Source organism: Blastomyces dermatitidis (genome assembly GCF_000003525.1).
Source record: "Blastomyces dermatitidis ER-3 genomic scaffold supercont1.13, whole genome shotgun sequence".
Lineage (NCBI taxonomy): Eukaryota > Fungi > Ascomycota > Eurotiomycetes > Onygenales > Ajellomycetaceae > Blastomyces > Blastomyces dermatitidis.
In genome coordinates, this window is record NW_025544786.1 from 404,885 (window position 1) to 430,499 (window position 25,615).

Below are 25,615 nucleotides of genomic sequence, written 5' to 3' on the forward strand. Positions count from 1 at the left end.
GACTGTGAAGAATTGAATTCAAATGCAGTCACAGTATATATACTTAGTGAAGAAATAAAATAAGAGCTGACTCTCTCTCATACTTCACAGTAAGATGAAGTATTGAAATAATTAATTGATTTAATTATTGAGAAGTTTCAATTACTATTAATAGACTCTTTCACTTCTGAAAAGATATGAGATGAGACAGTTATTGCAGTTACAGAGCTGCTTAACCTTATATCAATCTCAACTATATTGTATGAGAGCTCTGAAAATACAAAGTCAATTATATTATATAAGGTCTGACTTGAAGCTCTATCTTCTGCATATGACATTCACTGATGAGATTGCAAAGCATTCTTAAAGATAGTCTCCAAGCTCATCAATAAGATGACTTCTCATTTCAAAAAGTTGATTTTTGTGAAATATGATGATTTTACTAATTATAGATTGATGAATCTCTTCAACAGGTATTTATACCTATCAAAAGACATCATATTTCAGAAGAATCTTCATCTTGCTAATTCATCATTACTGACTACACACAATCTAAAGACTCTACTCAATGCAGTCTGTAAAGCAGCTGCAGTGATTTCTTCAGCAATATCAGATCTATCTGCTATATCAATTTCTGTAATAATTTCTTCAGTAATTTCTGATTCATCAATTGATGATCTGTTCATTGATGAGAAAATTCAACCTGAGTGTTCATTATTTCTTATACTTACTAATAATTGATGAATTGACTATGATATCTTCATGAGAATATCTATCTTTTTGATACAGAATACACTGAACTTCTCAGAATTCACAGTTGAATCTGATAATTCTCTGACATCTATAAGAGATATCACTACAGTGAGGAAATCTTCAGTGATAAATAGTCTCAAAGACCTACTTATCAATTCTGAGATTACTGCACTTCTAATCTTGAAAAATCTCACACACATCAAAGCTTTTATAAAATGAAAATATTATTTCAAGACCTGTGTTAAAGAGATTAATTATTTGAAACAGATAGAGATCTGATAACTGATAGAGAGAATTCTATAAATGAGTGTTCTCTGCAGCTAATAAGTATTTGATAAAAAGTTCAATAATATGAGTGAGATTATTTATCATAAGACCTACAGAGTTGTCTGCAGAAATCATTAATAGAAGAGAATCAATTTCTCAAGAATCTTTACATCTGTTATCTCTGCATTTATCTCTCAAGCTCTCATAGCAATCTCAGTATTCTGAGAATGATATATTCTACAGATTAATATGATGACTGCTTTTTTAAAAACTCAACTATCTGCTGATGAATGAATATATATAAATTAACTCACAGAATTATGTAAAGACTATGACAATCTTATATATGAGTTGATGCAGAGACTCTACAGTCTTAAGCAAGCAGCACTTTTATAATATGAGAAGCTGTGAAAAATGCTATTATACTTAGACTTCTGTGTCAGTCTCTATAATATCAGACTATTTATTCATGATGAGAGACAGATCTATATAATTATCTATATAAATGATGTTTATCTCTACAATCTGAAAATTGATGATCTGAACTGAGTTAAAGTTAAAATCATTACTAATTATTAGATTAAGAATGTAGAGAGTTTCAACTGCTATCTGAGAATAAAGATTGATAGAGATTTAACTTCATTAATATTATCTTAATCTCTCTTTGTAAGAAATCTTCTGAAGAAGTTCTTAATAAATGACTATCATTCTACATTCACTTCTATGAAGAAGAACATCAATTTCATGAATAATAATAAGAAACTGATTATATACACAGCAGAATTTACTCTACAGTTCTATCAATTCAGTATCAGATTTCTGCAATAACTGGCAATTAATACACATTCTGATGTAAGCTTCACTGCAGAATTTCTTGAACAATTCAGCTTTCAGTCTATATCAAAGAACTGAGCTGTATTCAAATATACACTCTGATATCTACAGAGTTCAATCAATGAGAGAATAATCTATCACAGAGATGCTGATATTGAATCTGTAGTATATACAGCTACTGATTGAGCTGATAGAAATTCAGAATCTTGTTCAATCACTGATTATATCATTTATATGACAGATGACTCTGTTACATGACAGAGCTGTCAGCAAACTGAGGTCTTTAAATCATGAACAGAGGCTGAATATATTGCATTCTCTGAGATCATATATGAGCTTATCTGTCTCTGAGAGCTTTTAAAAGATGCTGAATTCATTTCATTTCATCTTAATAATCTGAATACTGATAATCATCTCATTTCTATCACAGTTAATAATTGTGGCGGGCTGTGCCTGATCAGTTATATAGACTATTCTGTTACACTTCATAGATTCTTCCGTTCACTATTGAACACATACACTCTGATTCTCAGCTATTCTCAATCGCCGATTCTCAGCTGTTATGAACGCGTATAGATTCTTCCGCTCTGAAGCTTCACTGTATATATCATTATATACATGTATAAATATTCACTCTGATCACTGATTTTTACACTTTCTCTTTCTTTTCCTTCTTTAACATTTTTCTCTTTGTTATATAAGACCTATTAACATCATACTGATTTATTCGGTGTAGGCCTCTTATAATAATCTACTTATACAATTCATACTAGACTAGTCACTGAGATCATAAATTTCACATTTAATCTCATTTAATCTGATCTTATACATTTCTTAGTATGAATCTCACTGAAACTAATCATTTAAAAAACATGTAAAGTGACTATATATCAAATCTTAAAATAAGATTGTAACTTAGAAAAAATAAGAAAATAATCTTATTTAATCTTATTTAGTCTCATTCTTGATATAAAGTTACTATTTTTAGACATTTTAAGGTTTTTTTTAGCCTATTTTTAATTTTTTAAAAAGTAATGCTTTTTAATAATACTCAAATGAGATTTAAAGTCATTTCAAGTAATAAAAATAATTTAAATTAGAAAGTGAAAATCATAATCTTATTTAAAAAATATGATAAGAGTAGACAGTAAGTCTCACTGAGACAGTATGAAACTACTATATAATCTTAAAACTATGTAATGAGATTAGTTGAATTGATAATAAAACTATCAAATATTCTGATTCTGATCTTAGACACAGTCACACAGTCAGTCTAATTCATACTGATAATAAGTCTGTTATAGAGCTATTCTCTTTCAAAGCAATTTCACACTGCTTGAATTATATAGAGGTTTATTTTCACATTCTTAAGAATCTTGTTTACAAGAATGAGATATTAATTTAATATGTTTCATCTGCTGAGAACATGATGAATGAGCTAACTAAATCACTTGAAGCAATGAAATATACACATTGAAAGAAGAATATAAAGAAAATAGAAGAATAGAGGGATAAAAAATGATATATTTCATGACTGATTTTTCATTACTACATATTTTCCAGTCATTTTTTGTACCTGTACTTGATTTGAAGGCGAATTTTGTATATAGCATAGTGTATAGTTACTCTGGTGAGTGGGGGTGTCAGGTCATATGATCTGGCTTACTAATCCTTCCACCATATAACTTTCCACAAGCTAGCAACCTTTCAATCACACAAGCTTTACACCTTCCACAGGTCTTTGTTGAGTCCTCAGGGGGAGAACGGGGTTTCAAACGGTGTTCCTGTTGAGCCACAGCCGCTTTGGGTACTGTCCATACGTTGGCAAAGTAGTGTAGTCTCTTTTCGAAGGGTTTATATGACGCACGAAGAATATTTATGAATGGCGTTTGAAATGTTGATCACAGCGGTGCCAGCACCCACTATCCCAAATGCTACCAACACCGGCGTGACACACTATGGAGTTTGCTTTGTGCCATTCTTCAAGCATGATAACCACGGTCCGTAAAACCCGACGACATACAGATTAATGGTTTAGCTAGTATGTGCTTATTGGAGGTAGTACTAGGCGACTACCCACTAATATCGAAAAGAAGGTGGTGACACTTCGTGGGCAAAGAACACCTGCACGATGGCAGAGCATGGTGCTAGAACGAGTCTTCGACAGGAATAAAAACGAACAACACGACAAAACTCCTCATTCCAGGTTCCCATTCTACCAATCGAATTAAATCCGAAGGAGAAAAGGAGAATTTCGGAAAGAACATCAGATAACACACTCTGTTACGCTGTATCAGCCTCGCCTGGGGTCTCACCGAACAGCCACATCTAACTCCTACATGGCTGAGACCAGTCTAGGACAATCCAGCAGGAGCGCCCCGGTGGATTGTGTACCATGAGAAACAGACACATAATCCCCCCAAGGCCGGATTGATATACCAATAGCACCTGGAGTATGAAGAGGGCGAAGCAGTGAAGGGTAAGGGCCTGGTGTCAAAGGTCGAATATATAGTAATATTTCCTGCTATTTATGTCGAAGCATAAATCAAGGATTACATCAATTTGCCAGGTCATTCATAATCCTCCATCTGTATTATATCATCTCAGTCCAGAAAATGTCATCCACCTGCACCCCCTTTTCCCCTCAGCAAACCACATCCCGCCCCTAATATAGAGGTCCTGGGTTCCCTCTAACTACATTTTATCAGACCACTCTCTGCTCAGAGTATCGTGCCCATATTCACGTGAACAGCTTTGGTCTGCGAATATGCCTCCAAACCAGCCTCACCCAACTCGCGACCAATCCCACTCTGCTTCACTCCACCAAATGCAACACGGAAATCGCTATCGTTGCTGCTATTAATCCAAACCATGCCAGCTTCAATCTCACTCGCAACATAATGGGCACGCTGAATGTCTCGAGTAAACACTGCTGCGCCAAGACCATACGTTGTATCGTTTGCTTTGGCGATAGCCTCTTCTTGAGTCTTGAAACTCGCGATAGCAACAAATGGGCCGAAGACCTCTTCGCGGTAGATGGTCATGTTGTCCGTGACGTTTGTGAAAATAGTGGGCTCGATGAAGAAGCCCTTGCCATCCCCGACATTCTTATGGGGTGCACCGCCAGCAGCTAGCGTAGCACCTTCGGCTTTACCAGTCTCGATATACGAAAGCACGCGGTCGTATTGAGCCTTCGTGACCTGGGGGCCTTGGAAAGTGTCATCGGAAAACGGATTGCCGACTTTGCTTGTGGACGCGACGACGTCCTTGAACAACGCAACGAACTTGTCATAGATGGAGTCTTGGACCAGGATTCGTGAGGTAGCCGTGCATATCTGGCCCATGTTGGACATAATCCCGATATGTGCCCACTTAGCAGCTTGTTCCAGATCAGCATCCTCGAACACGAGGAGGGGCGATTTCCCACCGGTTTCAAGGGTGATGTTCTTGAGATTTGCGGCAGCCATTTTCATGATTTGTCGGCCAGTGGCAGTGGATCCAGTGAAGGCGATTTTATCAATGTCGGGATGAGTTGCGATTGCCGCTCCAGCATCTTTGCCAAAGCCATTGAGAATGTTCACCACGCCAGGAGGGAAGCCAGCGTCTTTAATAAGGGTCGCGAAATAGAGAATGCTAAGGGGCGTCTGCTCTGCTGCCTTTAGGACGATAGTATTTCCGCAGGCCAAGGCAGGACCTAGTTTCCATGCTGCCATTGCAAGAGGATAGTTCCAAGGAATGATCTGTCCAACTACGCCTATTGGCTGTCGTAAAGTGTAGGCGAATTTGGCGGGCGTGGTGCTGATGGTGCTGCCATGTATTTTGTCGGCGAATCCACCATAGTATCTCAGGGTCTCCGAAACCTCCGCACAGTCTTCATCACGAGCAACGGTATATGGCTTGCCTAGATACATAGCATGAGTACAAAATGATCAGTGGGAAATAAATCCTGTCCTCGGACTAAGGTGCTGAGGGGGGTCTCCTTCATAGTCTCTGTCTGAAATAGGAGAATCAAAGGAAGAAAAAGAGTAATAATAATATACAAAATGATCAGAGCCATTTCAAATCAAAGGATATCCTAGAGCAGATCCCTTACCATTGTCCCAAGCCTCAATTGTAGCCAAGGTTTCCTTGTGCTGGTCAACAAGTTCGGAAAGCTTGACCATTAACTTTCCTCTGTCTGTTGCCGAAAGGCCTTTCCACGAGGGATCTTTGAGTGCTTTGCGTGCAGCCTTTACAGCAATATCCACATCTTCCGCGCCTGCAGCCTGTACGGAAGCAATCTCAGACTCATCACTAAACCCCCTCCCGCATCAGCAATTATATTCCATCTGAAGTTCCCATCGGGCTAGACAGAATGAGGGGTTAACCAACGTTGGATTGATTGACGTGATTTTCTGTCCGGTCTTGGCGGCCACGAATTCATTGTTAATAAACAATCCTAGCGGCTGTGTGTATTTACGGCCGTTTGGCGCAGTGAGCTCTATAGAGAGACCGGACATTGTGAAAGGAGTGCTGGAGAAATATCGGGCAATAAAAGCTGTATTTGACCACGGGTAGCGTAGCTTTCGCAGAGGAAGACTTCGGAATTGCCGGGTGCGGAAAAACATGGGCTTAAATATACCGTGTAGAAAGAAGAGGGGGTTGATGTCGTCTGCGGTATACTACTACACTGAGGGGGGGTCAAAATCCCATATTTCGCCCCGACAAAATACGGCAAAAACCTCGCCCAGTGCCGTCGAACTAGCTTCATTCCCGGGCCGATTTGTAATTGAGTCCTCGATGTTTGCACCGTTTGGAGATCTCGGCACGCGCGTTGGTAGCTTGATCCAGAACAAGAAAAAAATCCAGCCGAAATTTCGCATCTCGCTCAACACCTTTTTCTCGACATATTTCCTTATATCCTACGACCGTATCAAGCTTGCACTTGGGCTCGTCTATCTTTCGCCGTCCCTCACCCCGGCTACTGCCGCTCCAATTCCTCCTAACCCTTTCTCTCTTACCTGTTTAGCCATGGTGGAAATGGAAACAGATCCCGACCTGGATGTCCAACCTGACTCCCATATCGATCAAGCCGTCTCCATCGATTACTGGAATTCAGTTCCAGCCACCGCCAATGGAATGCTTGGCGGCTACCCGCAAATCTCCTCCATTGACCTTCGCGGGTCATCTACCTTTCTAGCAAAAGTTCGTCGATTAATTCCATCCAGCGGCTCGGGGGAGCTTGCGCTGGGCGTCGATTGCGGGGCTGGCATCGGTAGGGTCACTGAGGGCTTCCTAAGCAGAGTGTGCGGAACCGTGGACATCGTGGAGCCGGTTGAGAAGTTCGTTGACGTCATTAAACGCGGGAAGCTTTACCAGGAAGGGAAAATTGGCGACATTTATATCACTGGCATTCAGGATTGGACGCCTACCAAGCGCTATGACTTAATCTGGACCCAGTGGTGCGCGAATCATCTTACGGATGCGCAGTTGGTGGAATATCTCGTCCGGTGCAAAGGTGCGCTCTCTGAAAAGGGGTTGCTGGTTCTCAAGGAAAATCTCAACTCGGACACTGCAAATGACTACTATGATGCTGTGGATAGCACGGTTACTAGAACTGAAAGTAAATTTAAAAAGTTGTTTGCGGAGGCTGGGCTTAAAGTGCTGAGGTCAGAGGAACAAAGTGGGATGCCTCAACGGCTGCAGTTGTTGCCGATTAGACTCTGGGCTTTGCGCCCAACAACTTGAAAGATATCCAATATGTGGCCGGTGCTGTATAAAGAGAATTCGTGATTCCGCAGCTACAGGCATCAGCCTACGGTGCCAGAAGGCTGGTGGTTCTCCTCGTACATATCCTGAAATATACAAACCTGAGCCAGGAGGCTAGGGGCCAAAACGTTTAACAGATTGAGGTCTTAAAATTGCAAATAAGGCCTTTGCTGGGCAATCGGGGTGATAAATATATGGGCTGATCTTACGATAGTTGGATAATGAGTTTCCGTAACAAATGGAACGGATTCACCAAGACAAACTTAGAAAGTATTATACCGCAGTTTATGCCAAGTACATATTGTGGCGGACATATTACTTGCGAAAACAGAATTTTCCCAGCCCCCCCTGAAAATTAGTAGCAAAACACCACCAAAAAATCAAAATATCCACATTTCTCTAGAATCATTCAATATCATCCAATACGCATCTTTTTCAATCAAATATCATTCAAATATATGTCTTTCTTACCTTTATCATCAATATGTCACCTCAACTCTGTGATTTCACCATCAACAAGATTGTACACCTTCTTAAGAATGATTATATATCTGCTGAGATCATGTGAAGCATTGATTATCATCTGTGTATATTGAATTCAATGAAATCTTCACTGTTTTGAAACTGCTAGAGAATGTCAAAGATCATATCAGATATCTCTTCAATTCTGAAGAGATTTGATGGAGATTTTGAAGCTTTTTTACATCATACAGTTGAGAACTTCATAAGAGAAAAAGATATAAAAGAATATTTCAGATCTACTTATATAGAATAGTATTATAATAATTAGAAAGATTCAGATTACAATTCATTATAATATAAATTTAGAAGTGAAAGCAGTATGAGATCTGTTCTCATCACTATAAATAGTGAATAAAGATGATGAATTTCTGCAATTTTGTCTGTTATAATGGACTTTTTAACTCATCTCTTATAATTTGAAATATACTCTTGTCAATATTCATATGAAGCAACTGTTCCCTTGTCAATCAATTGAAGTATTCATCAAATTGAGGTATTGGACTGCTTTGAATTGGAGATGGAACAGCGGATTCGATGGAAGATTTCAACAGTGTATTCGATGGAAGATTCAACGGCGGATTCGATGGAAGATTTCAACAGCGGATTCGATGGAAGATTTCAACAGTGTATTTGATGGAAGATTCAACGGTGGATTCGATGGAAGATTTCAACAGTGTATTTGATGGAAGATTTCAACAGTGTATTCGATGGAAGATTCAACGGCGGATTTGATGGAAGATTCAACGGTGGATTCGATGGAAGATTTCAACAGTGTATTCGATGGAAGATTCAACGGTGGATTTGATGGAAGATTCAACAGCAGATCTGAATGTGGATGATAATGAGATTGTGAATTCAGTTCTTCTATTCCTTTCATCATATATTTTATCATCATCACATTGATTATCTCACTTGAGAATGTCATATTGAATGAAGTTGAAGCTGCCAGAGCTGAAGGAGAGAATATAATCACTGACATTTGAGAGATCTGTATAGAAGAATTGATTGTAGAAATTATAGATTCATTCTTCTGATTCTTCTTCTTCTTTCTACTCATTAATCATTTTGTCATCTCTCTTATTCTTTATCTCATTGATAATCACCTGTTCATACAATCTGTATGAGATGTCAGACTCAGGTGTAGAGATTCGCGGATATCAAGGATTCTCAGACTGAGTCTCTATATTCTTCTCATTCATCTGCTCCTCTATCTCATCATTGACTGGATCCTCTCCATTATCCAGAACTTCTGGAACAGGTAGTTTGGGGAGACTGAGGCGCAGGATAGGAGTCTTTGTACAGGCTTGCAAAGCAGCAGGACAGCAGGCATTGTGAGGCATATTGAAAAAAGGGTTGATTGATATATGTGGATTTGATGATAAAGGTAAGAAAGACGCGTATTTGGATGATATTTGATTGAAAAAGACATGTATTGGATGATATTGAATGATTCTAGAGAAATGCGGATATTTTGATTTTTTGGTGGTGTTTTGCTACTAATTTTCAGGGGGGGCTGGGAAAATTCTGTTTTCGCAAGTAATATGTCCGCCACAATATGACAAATTCCGAAACGTTAGGAGCCAGCCTCCCGAGTCAAACAGAAAGTCGATTGAAATTTCCCCCTCACTCCTCTCCAGCCAAACCCATGATGAATCTCCACTCCTTACCATTCACGGCAGACACGCTTAACCGCGATTGCTTCATCATCTGCATATTCTCTAACGGTCCGCCTGGTTTCGCAAACGACTTCAGCTCAGCCAGTGTGATAAGATCCCTGAATTTTCGCCTGAACTCCACGTGAACAAGTTCCCATTTAGGATTCTCGCGGTTCGACTTTGGATCGTAATATGGGTGTGCGGGGTCGAATGCCGATTCTTTTACAAGTCGTAAGCGGGAAGAAAAAATGAATTAGTCGCGGCATTTTCAGGTATAATGTGCAGCTTCTATGCTGCGTATACGTACCGTCGACAGAATGTTCCCGGACAATTTCCATGATTCCAGCTATTCCAGGAACCTTGCAGTTTGAATGATAAAAGAATGCCAAATCTCCTTTCTTCATGGCGCGCATGTTATTTCGCGCTATTGGGTTGTTCCTTTTTTAGTCTTCTCAATTGTGAATAATATGATGATGCTAGATATAAAATGTCAAGGCATGCATACCAGTTGGGTTTCGTACGCCTTTTATAAAACATTTCATCAGCATATAACCCAACAATCACCGACATACCCAGGAAATGTTGGTTTTTGGGGGGACGCGGGATATAATAATGAGGATCTTACCGTCCCAAGGCTCTGGCTCACTCGCCCCTCGCAAATCATCGATAGAGAACCTGACATCGATGCCCTTCTCTATCCTTGATTCCGGTTCTGCTTTCATCAGCCAGTGGGATTTCGTGTCGTCTGCTTCATCCTGGGTCTCATCTACTGTGTTTTTGTTTTTTGGTTCGGTCTCTATGCCGTTCAATGATACAACAGCTCCAGATCCATGTTGTTTTGCCTTTGTTGTAGCTGATTGCACACATTTATTAGCTTTTTGTTTGGTACCTGGAGCAGATGAAGTTACGGAGTCTGCTGTTATTCCGGATGGGGGTTTAGGTCGTTAGTTTATATGATAATATTTTCATTCCCAATGGATAAATAGGAATATAAGAAGCGTCAGGAGACACCACGAAGCAAATCTTTTTGACTAGAGCATAAATAAGAAGAAGGTTTTGACTGCCTATTGAGGGAGAGCCACCTGGGCAAGAAATCGGCAACCCCCGAAACGGGTAACGGAAGGATAGGACCTCGAAATGAAAATGGAGACTCTAAGAGAAGATAAAAACGAAATGATCTAACCTTCTTCCTGTTTCGTTTTCCCGGCATTGGCACCGCTGGCCCGTTTCCTAATACCTTCGGACGGCTCTGATGCTGAGTATTCCTTTCCAGCGTGCGCGCGACTAGCGCGTTTAGGTCGCGAAGAGGCAGCCGTTTGTGCTACAGGTGAAACAGGGTTCCGGCTACTCAATCGTGGCTTTTTGGCATCATTTTGACTAAGTTCGTTGGGCGTAGCGGTCGCGACAACAGTCGTCGATTGGCGCCGTTTTGGAGGCATTGGTCTTCTCAGGAGGGAATGGGGTGGATGTGTTGGTTTGATTCCCACCCTATGAGGTATGAGAATTGAGCGGCAATTGCTGAGATATCGAGAATACTGTACAACGGAAATATGCATATATCGATCTATAATTTTCATGCGATGAATCCGTGACATGTATATATATGCTTTTGACCCTTTTGCGCGAGAGTTAGGGAAGAACGAATGAGACTGAAAATTGAACCGCCGTGGCGATACCACGTGAAAGCGCGCCCAAGCTTGTTGTATGGAGTAGTTAACTAGTTAAATATGCACTAAATCAATGCCACATTTGCTATGTTTTGCTTCTTTTTTCTATTTTTCTTCTCTTTCTCTGGATCATTATCCGATTGTCCATCTCGTTCATACACCGTTATTCCATAATTCTCCCTATATACGATTGTTGCTGAGACATTGTTTGCCGTTCAAGCTATCCCTTACTATACCTACCTTCCGATAGTGCAACCGTTGGGGCCGCATACATCATGATACATAACATGGGGCCGGGGTGGGTGAGGGCTTTGCTATCAATCTTCTTTCTACAGAGTACACCGATCGATATTACTGAGGATTTATTAATCCGGAGTCTGATTATTAGTTGTATTCAATGTTTGAAGAGCAAGGGCTAACAGTTGCAAAGATCCCTCCTCTACATGCTAACTTACATACAATGGAGGACCGACTGAAATCCATGGATCCAAGCATGTGCGCCGGATGGGGGCTGGCTGGACCAGCGCAAACCTGTTGTTTCGGCCGGCAAACGATGGCGGCAAAGCTTCCCACCAAAGCTTGTTCGATTCGCCAATTAATGCTTGCCTTCCTATTGGGAACGAAAGTGGAGGTGAGTAGTGCGCTGGACTTACTCCTCAAGGGTCAAGAAGGATGGTTGGAGGGGAAAAAATCATTACAATACTAATAAGAACAAAATAAGCAAAATACCGTCTCACTCTCCTACGTACAGCACATGTCCTTCTAGCTGTGCCTTTACTCTTGCTCATGCCATCCATTCTTGCTATTGGAAGTGCTTCAAAAACACTACTCCGAAATGCCGGATAGGATAGCCAGCATCCCATCCCCGCAAATTAACAGGAGTATTGCCCCAGCGGCCCTGCCAGATTCTGGTGCGGAGAAGGGCCTGAACCCTCCACAGGCCACGGCAAATGGAAACCTCGAGAAAAACGCTCCCGGCCTCACTTCGACACAATCATCATCACCAGCAGGGCGGCACAATAAAGAAGAAGCAGAAGAAGTACTTCAATATCACTACCTTACCTTCGGCACTTCCCTACCACCACCTACGGGCATCTCATCCCCCACTAGCCCAGGTCAGCAAGCAGCCCCCGAACAACCTGATCTACGACCATTTATTTCCCCATTTACATGGCGGAATTCACGCTAGGGGGTAGTAACGGCGCTGTCATGCCTTGTTACGTCTCTGAGTGCGATGGCGGCGGGGATGTATAGCCCGCCTGAAAAGATACTCACGGAGAAGTGGGGGATAAGCGGCGTGGTGTACAATCTTGGGATCACGCTGTTCTGTTTTGGATTTGCTATTTCGCCAATGATGCTTGCTCCCTTTTCGGAAATCAATGGGCGGCGGCCGATGCTTGTGGGGAGTGGGATACTCCTTTCCGGTGAGTTAGGCTAGATGGATAGCTTGCTATGGCTCAGAAATAGGTTCACAGCACGTACATACAAGTAGCTGACTCTCTATATACGCGGTACCCAGTAACTCAACTAGGTTGTGCGGTCACGGATTCTTTTGCGGGCATGTTACTTGCTCGATTCTTCCTTGGTGTTGGAGGCTGTAGGTTTATATCAATTTTCCTTCTAACAAATCATGCATGTATATTTTTTTATACATACATTCATTCATTTAGCATGCAGAACTAACAAACTCGTTCCCAGCAACCTACTCCTCCATAATCGGCGGCGTCCTCAGCGACATCTACGTGACTGAAGAAAGGAATAAGCCTATGGCATTATTCTCCGGAGCCGTTCTCGTCGGCACAGGCTTGGGCCCCATGATTTCCAGTTTTATGGTCCACCACATCTCCTGGCGCTGGGTATATTACATGCAAGCAATCCTGTCTGCCGTGGTTACGGTGGCAGTTATGATGTTCTTTAACGAAACTCGTGGCAACGTGCTATTGAGTCGGAAAGCGCAGGTGTTGAATAAGTGGTATGAAAAGCTTGAGGACGCGGGATATGTTGGTGTTGATATGCCAGTCGAGGGAGGGAACCGGCAGAGCCAGCGAATTAGCTGGAAGGTTAAGTCTGATGAGGAGAGAGAGAGTATCGTTAAGATGGTTACGATATCGCTGTATCGACCATTTCGTAAGTGCGAGAATTGTTGTTGCTCTCTGTATATCATCTCCCGACTCTATCCCCACTCACCCCTAGATTTGGGTGTGCGCTTTGAGGCTTAGCTAAAACTGGTGAAATGGCGTTTTACAGACCTCCTTTTCACTGAACCCGTGATATTTTTCTTCTCGCTCTGGGTCTCCTTTAGCTGGGCGGTATTGTATCTTCAGTTCGGTGCAATCCCCCTTGTTTTCCAAAACAATCATGGCTTCAACCTGCAACAATCTGGGGCTGTTTTTGCATGTACGTTCCGTATTTCTTCAAACCACAGCCTCATTTAGCCCCGAAGCCAGTTAGCCCAATCTTCTAACAATTAAAACTCACCAGCAATCTGCATCGGCGGCATGCTGGCCACACTCCTCAGCATCTGGCAAGAGAAATATGTGCGGCGCCTGGGTAAAATCTCCAGCACGCCTGAGGGCCGCTTATACTTTGTATGCATCGAATCTATCCTGATGCCGGCTGGGATATTCTGGTTTGGATGGACGTCCTTCTCCTCGATACACTGGGTCGTTCCCTGCTTTGCCATCGGCTGTGCGACCATTGGGATCTTCTCAATCTACTTGGCCGTTTTTAATTACCTGGCGGATACATACCATCGGTATGCCAGTTCAGCCCTGGCTGCTCAATCGTGTTGTAAGGATCATGGATCGCGCCCCCAAGTTCAATTTCTTTCCTCCTCTGGGTTGTTTCCCTATTGGATACACAATGGATTGTATTATGTATATTCGCTTTTGCTTCTCGTGCCCTTTTTGCTAAGTGAATGTTTCTCCGGACAGGTCGAAACCTTCTCGGTGGGATATTCCCGCTCGTGGTGCGAGCTATGTACGTCAATCTCGGATATTCGGGGGCATCAAGCTTGCTTGGAGGAATTGTAAGTCGTTCCCGCCCTCGATGGTTTTTCTTCGCCAGCACACATCCCTCCCCGGATGTTCATACCCGTAGTCACACAAATACTGACAAAACCGCTGACATAGGGCTCATTACTCACGGCTGTGCCTTGGGTGCTCGTGTTCTTCGGCCCGAAAATTAGGGCGCGAAGTAAAATCGCAAGCGTAAGTTTGACTGCTGAGAAGTGTTGTTGTTTCCCAAATCCTACCTCGTCCCCTTTTATAAATCCGGCGATGATTTGAGAGCTTAAATGCTCGGTCTGGTCCCCATCTTCACATCATCGTCATCATCACTAACTAGTTGAACTTTTTGTTTTATTTCTTCTGTTGCAGGAAATCATGACTGAAGACGAAAGAGTCGGATAAACCCGTTATCATACGGGACCGGTGTCTCTTTTTCTCCTCCCCGGGCAAATGAAAAAAAAAAAAAAAAGTTCATTCCATGTCGCGCCGTAAATAATGAGTATATAGCTGAGTATAATGCACGGCAAACAAAGTAATTCATATAATATAATAATAATCAACGCAGAGCAACCGAGATCGAATATCCCCCTCCCGGCGATGACCCCGCTCCAACCAGTCTCTAGCTTTGTTTAAGCTTAGTATAGCCCAATCGTATCTATTCCCAAGGTTCGATCTTGCATCCTGTTACTAATGAGAATAACAATCCCTGTCCCTCGTTTGATTTCTCAGCAGCTCGTCGCAGTTCTTTCGCGGGAGGCGGAGGGGGGAGGCATGATTCAAAACAAGTGATGCGATATCATGGTCTGATTGTACCATTCAAATATGCAGCCAAGCCGGATGTATGTGGAGTTGCACTAGTCCTTTGTAGGATAGTTGAAGGTTGTATTGATAGATCTATCTACAAGAACATAATATAGTGGTGGGTCACGTGATCTAGTGGGATCGCTAACCGCAACGGCTGTAACGGTCAACACCTCCTCTCAAGATAACAAGAATCACATACAAAAACACTCAAACCACCAAGATAGTCTGTCAAAATCAAATACAAATGTAAAATTAAACATTCTCAACTTTTACATCTGTAAGATATAGTAAAATCATGAATTATGTAAATATTACAGTATTTAGAGATTTAATAAGTCTATTCACTACTATCTAAGTAATGAAAATGTATTTTAAATCAATGATTCTCTGATTCAACTGTTAATATAAAAAATGAAAATATATATTAATATACTTACTTCAAGCTGTAATAACTGTTATCTTTATAAGATTTATAATACTCTTATTATTAGTGAGAATCTGTATCAGTGATATAGTAATAAAATCAAGATTAATTATAAGATTCTGAATTTATATTATCTCACAGACTGTCTTACTAAGAGTCATATATTTAGTTTCATTAAAACTTAGAGATATACAAGATTACTTCACTAAATATTATAAAATCAGACTATCTGTGAGCTTAAAAATATAGCTGAATATTAATTTTCTATTATTATTTAAAAGATCAGCTTAATTGAAATCTGAGTAGCTGAAGAGTAGATAGAAATTATCAGAGAAATCAGAGATAATAAAGAAATCAGTAGAAACAGTAGAAATGATAGAAATAATAAAAATAGTAGAAATAATAGAAATAAATCTCTTATATAGACTGTATCTGTAAAAAATACTCAGATTTATAATTTCTTTTAAATAATATATAATATATAATAGAGTCTTTCAACATTGAGATATTAAATCAATATTTCATTGAGTGAGTAGTGAGATAGTATAAGTAATATCAGAATGTATTTTAACTGTAAAATATTATAAACAACTTATATTATATTAATATTACTGAATTATGAAATCAGTCTCTTTCTTAAATATAGAGAAATTATTAATACAGAATTCATTCTTCATTAATATTCTAATAATAGCTGTATTATCAAGATAGAAATCTTTAATAAGATATTTAATATATTAATAATATATTAAATCAATTCTCTTATTTGAATAATTAATCTTTATACTTAAATACTTGATTAACTGATATAGATTCTTGACTTTCAATTTCTCACTAAGTATACTTACTAGTTAATTAACATTCTCAGAAACTTTGAATATAATATTAAGATTATTAATATAGATTATTATATAGAGATAATATCTGAATATATAATATCAGAGTGCTGAATTATAGATACTGACTGTAAATTCAAGATCACTTAACAGAGTTATTAAGTAATTATATCAGATCTTCACTACAGAGTTCAGACTATATAAACTACTCTTAACTATGCAGATAAGTATTCTCAGTGAATCTATTTTAAATTCAGTGAGTTGTCTCATATAGATCTTCTTAGTGAGATGCTTATATAGATATATTATTACTATATTCACTTAACAGAGTGTTTAATTATGTAGTACTGCTAGACTGACCGTGTGATCATATCTAAGATCAGAACCAGATTTTTTGATAGTCTTATTATCAATTTAACTGATCTCATTACATGGTTTTAACATTAGATAGTAGTCTCATACTGTTTCAGTGAGACTTACTGTCTACTCTTGTCACATTTTTCAAATAAGACCATGATTTTCACTTCTCAATTTAAATTATTTTTATTGCTTTAAATGACTTTAAATCTCATTTGAGCATTATCAAAAAGTGTTACTTTTTAAAAAATTAAAAATAGTCTAAAAAAAACCTTAAAATGTCTAAAAATAGTAACTTTATGTTAAGAATGAGTAGACTGACCGTATAACCGTGTCTGAGACCAGGACCAGATTTTTTGATAGTCTTATTATCAATTCAACTGATCTCATTACACAGTTTTAACATTAGATAGTAGTCTCATACTGTTTCAGTGAGACTTACTGTCTACTCTTGTCACATTTTTCAAATGAAATCATGATTTTCACTTCTTAATTTAAATTATTTTTATTGCTTTAAATGACTTTAAATCTTATTTAAGTGTTACTAAAAAGTCTTACTTTTTAAAAAATTAAAAATAGTCTAAAAAAAACCTTAAAATGTCTAAAAATAGTAACTTTATGCTAAGAATGAGACTAAATGAAATCAAATGAAATCACTTTCTCATTTTTTTCAAGTCATGGTCTCATTTTAAAATCTGATATATAGTTACTTTGCATGTTTTTTTGATAGCCAGTTCCAGTGAGATTCACGCCAAGAAATGTATGAGATCAGATTAAATGAGATTAAACATGAAATTCATGATTTCAGCAGCCAGTCTAAGAATGAGACTAAATGAGATTAAATGAGATTACTTTCTCATTGTTTTCAAGTCATGATTTCATTTTAAGATCTGATATATAGTCACTTTACATGTTTTTTTGATAGTCAGTCTCAGTGAGATTCACGTCAAGAAATGTATGAGATCAGATCAAATGAAATCAACTGTGAAATTCATAATCTCAGCGGTCAGTCTAAGTTAGACTGACCGTGTGACTGTGTCTGAGACCAGAATCAAACTTTACAGTTATCATGTTATCTAAAAGTATTACTTCTGATTATGATTTGTGTTTATCACATTGATTTCAAATCATGTTATTTCTAATATTAAAGATCTCAGATTCACTTTTCAAATAAAAATCTAGTTCTGAATAAAGAATATGTTTGAATTCTTAGTCACATTTTCATTCTGATCTCATTATTGAGAATAGCATTAAATAAGACTATGAAATCACTTCTCACTTATATAATATCATAACATAGTGCTCATTTGTTGAAAATTCAATAGAGAGTATTATTAAATATCATTACTTTTCTAAACACAGATTATAATTCATATAATTTTAATTATAAAAAAAATATAAAATATAAAAAAAAAATAAAAAACAAAAAACAAAACAAAAACAAGAAAAAAAAAAAAAAAGAGAAAGAAAAAAAAAAAGAAAAGAAAAGAAAAAGAAAAAAATAAAAAATAAAAAAAAAAAATCAAGATTGCAGGGCTGCAGCACTCTTAAAATACTCACTTCTCAGAGTCTTTGCAATGTTTATTATCAACTGTGTATCTCTCACAGTGAGAGTAATATAGCTGTAATGAGTCATTATCTTAACATTATCTAATAAATAATCAGTATATATCTGTATAAATGTGAATATTTAGAAAATATACACTTAAAAAGTGTGGTCAGAATGAACTCTGCTGTCACTTGAATGACATCAAGAACAGAATGCTGAAATCAATGATTTTTCTCATTAATTTCATGAATAAGATAGATAAAGATAATCTTGAGAAATATAAGATTCTCTGACTTCTGATAAAAATGAATCTCATGAAGAGACTTTATTTTCATAATATCAGAAACTGAGTGTTATTAAAAAGTGTTACTTTCATGCAATGCACATGCACTTACTGCAATGATTCACTCTCTGTGTATGTGACTGAGAGTTGTAACTTTCTCACACTGCATGACTCTCTCTGAGATACTGATGCTGATTTATAATTTATACAGTCTCTCAGTTCAGCATGTACTGTGTGTATACAGCTCTGTATGCTGAGACTGTGTTAATCATTATAGTCTGATATGATACTCACTTTTTATAAGTCATGTTTCATTTAAGAGAGGGGAGAAGATGTGACTGTGATTTTATTGAAAGAGAATAAATAATTAGTAATGTTGAATGTAATTTGATTCTTCTGCATTTAAAATTTGATTAGTCTATACTCTTCAATTTGAGAGTTTTTAAGAGTGTTTTAATAGTTTTCATACCAGCTTGAACTTAGTGATGAGTTGAAGAAGAAGAGAAAAGAGAGAAGAAAGAAATGAGAATAACTTATCTTTATAATATGAAAATAGAGAATCACTGTAATCATTCTCTCTAGTAATAAAGATCTGTTTTCTGCATGTATTTCTGATATAGATTATATAATAACTGTATACAAAGAATATCAACACTGCATGTATTAAATGAAGATAATGTTACTATATAACACTGTAGCTGTTTCTGTATATCTCTGAAAGCTGTTAATATTTTCTTTATCTCTTTATATTTGATAAGTCAGTAATATATTTCAATACACTCTCTCTTTTATTATTATTATTATCATCATCATCATTATTATCATCACTATCATCATTATTAATATTATTACTATCATTATCATCATTACTATCATCATTATCATTATTATTATCATTATTATCATATTATTTCTAGCTGTCTCTTCTGCCTTCATCTCTCTTCAACACTCACTGAAATCAATTATGTTATTTCTCTTTAAATATTCTGTGATTCTGCAGATCATCAAGGCATGTGAGTACTATCACAGATTAAAGAGAGAGAAGAAGAAGGTGTTTAAGTAAGAGAAGACAGATTGTAAGACATGTTATGATACTTTAAAGAGACTCTGTAAGAGAGTAAAATGATAATAATTTTAAGTAATACTTCTGATAGATTTAGACTGAACTAAGTATAGAAATAATACAGATAGCACTGTCTGTAAGAGATTGAAGAAGAAGATAGTGAAGAGTCTTATACAGTAGTAATAAGATCAGAAGAAGTTCTGAGAATGATTTGAGTTTAAGATAAAGAGAGAAAGAGAGAAGAAGAGTATTACTGTAAATAAGCAGTAATAAAAGAAGATTAAGAGAGTATTGAAGTGAGAGATAAAGAAGTCAAAACTGATAAGTTTTTTACTTATTAAAAGATAATAATTTTTGATAACACTTCTGTTCTTTAATTGATTAGTAGAAGCTGGCAGAGAAGGAGGAAATTGAGGCCTTGTTCAGGTCTTGAATGCACTTCATGATTCAGAACATTGAGAAGACAGCCCTGCTCTCTGAGCATGTCAATCTGCTTACTGCTGAGATGAAACCTGAGACAGCAGACTAGAAAATGCAGGATTTTGAGATGCAGGTTGACCTGGCTGAGAGAAAGCAGCAGAAACCCTTCTCTGAGAAGACAGTGAAGAGAGATTTTGAGATAATTATCATCTCAGATGAGAAGAAGAAGAAGAAGAAGAAGAATAAGAAGTAAATTATAAAGAATGATAAGAAGAATGAGAAAGAGAAGAAGTAGATTTTTTTCTTTTTATATTAGTTAGTTATAAGTTTAAGTTTTTAATTATTAATAATTAAAATTGATTTTAAGTTTTCAAAAATTATTGTACAAGTTGTAATCAAGTCAGAAATGATATATATATATATATATATTTAACTATCATGATTTACAAATCACTATAATATATAAGTATCAACATTTTTTCAACATTGATATTCATAATATTAATATATTTTTAATGATATTATCTGATAATATAATTTGATAACACTCTCTTTTATAATATTAATATATTTCAAGAAATATGATAGAGATTAATCAAGATTATTTGTTTACTTTTATACATCAATGATATTCAATCTGAGTTAGTACTAAAATTATAACTAAGCTAAGAAATAAGATTATTTTCTCTTATATTAATTCTTCTTATACACATCAGTGATCAGTTATTGAAAATAAATTATTATCTTTCTTAAATTATTATTATGTCTTCTGAATTCACTTCTTTCACTTCTTTTACTTCTACTGAAGATTTACAAACTCTTCAAGAAATCACTGTGAATTATAAAGTCTATATTGTTTACAATTCAACACAGAATACTCTCTTTCAATTATGATAAATAATCACTTCATTCTTCATATCTGATTTCAGGTCATGAAATTTATGAAAAACTCAACACAAATATCAAGATGAACTATGAAATAATTATTAATAGATTGTATTGTAAATTACTGAAGAGCTATCTCTCTGCTGTAATTACTGTAACTTCATTCAGAAACATTCATTATAAACTGATTATAACTCTGAAGAAATTTTCTGATATCTGAAGTCATCAGAATGCAGACAATAAAAGAAAAATAATCAGAAAATTACTACTGAGCTGATAAGTTACTCTATCAGATAATGATTTTTGATAATACTAACTTTCTAATTTGAAGAAAATTATATGAAAATGATTATATATCAGTACTCTGATTTCATAACTCTCATCTGATAACTTCTGTGAATAATTACTTTATATATGTATATCTCTGAATCTTTCTCTTTGATTGATTGAAAACTCTGAATTCTGAACACTTCTTTAAATACTTAATTCAAATCTTTATATTTCACATTGATTCTGTCTTCAGTTCAATCTTGAGATATACTATAAAGTCAATATACAATATCTAGAATCAGAGTTGAAGAATCATTGAAGAGTATCTCTCACAGTGAATACATGAACTAGTATAAACAATCTTACATTTATAAGAGTTATATGTTATTACATTGATAAGAACTGAACTTATTAAGAGACATTAATTAAATTTAAATCATTAATCAGTAGTTATACTGAGAATTATATAGCAGAGATATTAATAACTGTGATTAAAAATGACTATTGAGATATTAGTTCTAGTCTTCTTACAATTACAACTGACAATGCTGTGAATAACTACACTATGATAAAGAGCTTAAAGTAAAAATTGACTTTGCATTTCTGAAATGATAAACAAGGTCATATTCTCTGCATTGCTCATGTGATTCAACTTGTGATACAAACACTGATAAAGAATCTTAATATCAAGATAAAGAATAATGAGATAACTGATTCTTGAGATGAGAATGAGATAAAAGTGATTACTTAAGTAACTTTTGCATTTACTTTGTAAAAGATAATGTTTTTTAATAACACTTTTTAATATTGCTTTTTAATAACACTTTTTAATAACACTACTGTTAATTTTGAATAGATTGACTAATAATTTAAATATTATAGATTCAAAACATTGCTAATATGATTTGTATCTCTTCTAAATAATAATAATAATTTCATGATATTTAATAAATAAACAAATCAGTCACATCACTGAATATGATACAGAATGTTAGAATATAGTGAAGTTCAATATATAAGATAACTGTTTAAGCTCTTCAATTACATCAGATAATTAATTATTGAGTATAATACTCTGATTGAGAAAAGATTCAGATATTGAAACTTTCTGATATGAAGTAAACTCAGTTGAAATATATAATTGATTTACTGTTTCAGTTTTATAAGATAACAAAGACAGTCTCAATCACTTGTACATCAATACTGCAGTTAGTCTGATGAGTGTATAATAGTTTATTTACTCATCTTAAGAAGCAGTTGAATCACTTAAAAAGAAATTCAGTCTGAGATGATGCTATAGTGCAGGCTATTATTACTGCAAGGGATAAACTGGCATATTACTACAGTTATTATTATTATTATTCTTCCATTATACTCATATGCAAGCGGAGCTTATAATGAGTTCTTGCGTGATGTTAAATACAGGTCAAGTGTTGATTATACAGGAGGAAATACAGGTGTTGAGACCACGCCAAGATAACAAGAACATAGAAAAATACAAAGAAGTGACAATTAGATACATGCAATAATAACTTCCCAGCCCAGGAACATAGAGCAATTCATTGAAGCGATTTGTACACCTCTGTATTTATTAGAAACCTGAGGTGCTTGAGTTCCGGATTTAATGTATCCCCTGCGGGTTTCGAACCCACGCGTCTTGGTTTCCCACGCCAAGGCGCTACCAGGTGGCCGCATTAACCATTCAGCCACCGGGGCTTATTACTACAGTAAAACTGAACAATCTTTTGCAGAGTACTATGCTGTAGCAGCTCTACTAGATCTCTCTTATTGAGTTAATATCTACACTTCTCAAGATTGAACAAAGAAGGAATGAGACTTATATGTTAAATTAGTCTGAGACTACTACAATGTCAACTATCAGAGATTTGAATGAGCAGATGTTTAAGATATGAAGATAGTGAAATACAATTCTCTAGTAAGTAATAATCTTTGATAATACTTCATATCTCATAGAACTATAATACTAACTTTGAAACAGAACTTACATACATTAATTGCAACTGAAAATCAGATAAAACTATATACTTGTAAAACTGAATTTAACTGTTATCTTCAAGATAATCTGATAAATTTACACATTAAATCAATTCTAGAGTTATGAAAAATTATTGAGAGTATATATTCAACTATTGCATTGATAACATATGATATTCTGACAATTTTATTGACAGAGATGAGAATGAAGTGAAAGTTTAACTCAAGTCAAGATATTTATTACTATTACTGAGAACAATTATAAGAAGAAATAATTAAGAAACTCATGATTGTAAAATATGAAATTATCAGACAGTTTAATACCTCTGATCACAGTATATCAGAGAAGTATAGTTTTCATAAGAAAGTGAAGAATAAACTTATACAAGAATGTATTTAGTTATTTCATAAGTGTTATTAATAATTATTATCAAATTCTGATTATATAAGCAATCACTGAATGAACTGAATGAGACTGATTTTAATCTTCAGTCTCAGTTTCATTCTGATTTTGAAAGAATGATTATCTTTCATAGTTTATTCTGAGAAATTACTCTCATTTCACTGTTCTTGAATTAAATCTGGTCATTTTTCACATCATTTCTCTCAGAAATGATTCATTTTCAGATTTTTTTAAGACTTGATTCTGATGAGACTCACATCAAGAAATGTATGAAATCAGACCAAATGAGATCAAATGTGAAATTCATGATCCCACCGGCCAGTCTAGTCTAAGTACTGCTATTATAAAAAGAATATAATTAGTAGTATCAGTGATAACAGAAGTATAGATCTCTTCTCTAGAACTCTTCTTAAATTAGTTATTATAAATTACTTAATATAATTTTTTAAGAATATTATCAGAATCAGTATTCAGATATACAGATCTATCTTTCTTAAGAAATACTTAACAGTTTGAAGTAATCAGTTCATTTCTCAGAATATCAGATTTAGAGATTAAACTTCATATATTATATCTCTTCAGATCAGTAATCTTGTATTATATAAACTTCTTTTAATAATCTTCTACTCTTTCTGACTGAGATATAATATTCTTATAGAACTTTAAAAGATTATTTATCTTTTATATAGATATACTTTTATTCTTATCTTTATTTTTATCTTTGTTTTTATTCTTTTTCATAGTTACAGAATCAGTCTGAGACTGCTTTTTTCACTCAGTGATAATCTTCTTAAATATATAATTAATCAGTTACTTTATTAAATTATTAATATTAATATTAATAATGAGTTTCTGATCAGTGAAGAAAAACTTATTTAAATGTATCTTAATAAATAATCTTTAATAATCTTATAAATTATTGAGAAAAAGATTATAATATATATTTTTAATACACTGATAGAGCTTCTTATAATAGATAATAAGATAGTAGAAATATCTCTGAAAAGTAAGATAATTATTCTTCTTAACTTATAATTTTATTAATTTCTTAAAGATATTAACTCATTCTTCAGTCAGTGATATTATATATTTAATATTAATCTTATCTCACAGAGCTGCAGTATTATTAACTTTTAAGATTTTAATAGTAATTCAAACATTTTTAATAAGACTTAATAGTATATATCTATATAGAGACTTCAGACTTGAAATGAATTCTTCACTTCTCAGAGTTAATATAATATATAAAAGAGAATTTTTATTAAGTTCTTAATAGAATATTAATTCTATTAATAACTTCTGTATTAGTTAATATATTAATATATTAAACTTTATAATTAGAGTTATTAAATATAATTACTGATTTAATATTTAGTATATATTTAACTTTCTTCTGATATTTCTACAACTTATTTCTTATAGTATCTCTTTATATAGAAATAGATATAGTAAGATATTAAGTGATTTTAACTGTAGTTATTTAATTCTATAATATTATTTATATAAGATTTATAAGATTGTCTGCAGTGTAATAGATAGATTAATTCAAATTATTATTAAAAGTCAGTATTTTAAGAGTGAAGAATAGTGAAGAATTTAATAAATTAAAATAAACAGATTCTGTAGATAAATATTAACTTTATTTTTCTTTATTCTAAAGTTTCTCTATTATCTTATTATTAAATTTCATACTTTGATAAAAATTAATCTCAGTCTTATCTTATAAGTCAGAAGTCTTCTTATAATAAGTAATTATTCTATTAATAAGTTATCTAATAAAGTGTATAATTCTAAGTCTTGAGCTGAACTCTGAAGTAATAGATATATTATTTATATTAAGATAACTCTACTTCTTCTAAATATATAAAAAAAAAAGATGATATTCTTTATAAT

At 35.2% G+C, this 25,615-nt stretch overlaps 7 protein-coding genes and 1 pseudogene across 9 annotated transcripts; 4 read left to right on the forward strand and 4 right to left on the reverse strand.

Moving 5' to 3' along the window:
- Positions 1-3,263: 3,263 nt before the first annotated feature.
- BDCG_08976 (aldehyde dehydrogenase (NAD+)) lies at positions 3,264-7,268 on the reverse strand. The gene is made up of 3 exons (XM_045424746.1): positions 6,205-7,268; positions 5,927-6,126; positions 3,264-5,734 (listed from the first exon to the last, which is right to left on the reverse strand). Exons 1-3 carry the CDS (start codon positions 6,438-6,440, stop codon positions 4,554-4,556), a joined length of 1,617 nt encoding a protein of 538 aa, XP_045273396.1. The 5' UTR covers positions 6,441-7,268; the 3' UTR covers positions 3,264-4,553.
- Positions 6,844-7,560, forward strand: BDCG_08977 (N-terminal protein methyltransferase; the record flags this gene model as incomplete). The annotated part of the gene is made up of 1 exon (XM_045424747.1): positions 6,844-7,560. One exon carries the CDS (start codon positions 6,844-6,846, stop codon positions 7,558-7,560), a length of 717 nt encoding a protein of 238 aa, XP_045273397.1.
- A 1,077-nt stretch (positions 7,561-8,637) lies between these two features.
- BDCG_17905 (uncharacterized protein) lies at positions 8,638-9,479 on the forward strand (the record flags this gene model as incomplete). Its single annotated transcript, XM_045426951.1, has 2 exons — positions 8,638-8,776; positions 8,803-9,479. The coding sequence occupies 2 exons, from the start codon at positions 8,638-8,640 to the stop codon at positions 8,940-8,942; spliced, it is 279 nt and encodes a 92-aa protein (XP_045282763.1). The 3' UTR covers positions 8,943-9,479.
- On the reverse strand, positions 9,236-9,483 carry BDCG_17906 (uncharacterized protein). Its single transcript, XM_045426952.1, has one exon. The coding sequence runs from the start codon at positions 9,441-9,443 to the stop codon at positions 9,261-9,263; it is 183 nt and encodes a 60-aa protein (XP_045282764.1). The 5' UTR covers positions 9,444-9,483; the 3' UTR covers positions 9,236-9,260.
- Positions 9,484-9,726: 243 nt separating this feature from the next.
- Positions 9,727-11,565, reverse strand: BDCG_08978 (the record flags this gene model as incomplete). 2 transcript variants are annotated; one of them, XM_045424748.1, is made up of 5 exons in its annotated part: positions 9,727-9,977; positions 10,066-10,182; positions 10,264-10,281; positions 10,384-10,611; positions 10,942-11,565. In XM_045424748.1, the coding sequence occupies 5 exons, from the start codon at positions 11,351-11,353 to the stop codon at positions 9,727-9,729; spliced, it is 1,026 nt and encodes a 341-aa protein (XP_045282765.1). The 2 variants fall into 2 exon arrangements, with proteins under 2 accessions (XP_045282765.1, XP_045282766.1); XM_045424749.1 differs by having other exon boundaries at positions 10,384-10,674; positions 10,942-11,197.
- A 695-nt stretch (positions 11,566-12,260) lies between these two features.
- BDCG_17907 (uncharacterized protein) lies at positions 12,261-12,614 on the forward strand (the record flags this gene model as incomplete). The annotated part of the gene is made up of 1 exon (XM_045426953.1): positions 12,261-12,614. One exon carries the CDS (start codon positions 12,261-12,263, stop codon positions 12,612-12,614), a length of 354 nt encoding a protein of 117 aa, XP_045282767.1.
- Positions 12,615-12,659: 45 nt separating this feature from the next.
- On the forward strand, positions 12,660-14,835 carry BDCG_17908 (uncharacterized protein; the record flags this gene model as incomplete). The annotated part of the gene is made up of 8 exons (XM_045426954.1): positions 12,660-12,849; positions 12,945-13,022; positions 13,124-13,552; positions 13,673-13,822; positions 13,907-14,215; positions 14,359-14,453; positions 14,557-14,634; positions 14,803-14,835. The coding sequence occupies 8 exons, from the start codon at positions 12,660-12,662 to the stop codon at positions 14,833-14,835; spliced, it is 1,362 nt and encodes a 453-aa protein (XP_045282768.1).
- An 8,116-nt stretch (positions 14,836-22,951) lies between these two features.
- BDCG_17909 lies at positions 22,952-23,040 on the reverse strand (annotated as a pseudogene). Its single transcript has one exon. The product of its transcript is annotated as a tRNA-OTHER (tRNA).
- Between the last annotated feature and the right edge of the window lie 2,575 nt (positions 23,041-25,615).

Coding starts and splice junctions, on each gene's coding strand:
- BDCG_17906 (XM_045426952.1), bottom strand. CDS start 9,443: ATGCCTCACAATGCCTGCTGTCCTGCTGCTTTGCAAGCCTGTACAAAG.
- BDCG_08976 (XM_045424746.1), bottom strand. CDS start 6,440: ATGTTTTTCCGCACCCGGCAATTCCGAAGTCTTCCTCTGCGAAAGCTA. Junction 6,127..6,204: donor ATCACGTCAATCAATCCAAC/GTTGGTTAACCC, acceptor GAGGGGGTTTAG/TGATGAGTCTGAGATTGCTT. Junction 5,735..5,926: donor AATTGAGGCTTGGGACAATG/GTAAGGGATCTG, acceptor CTATGTATCTAG/GCAAGCCATATACCGTTGCT.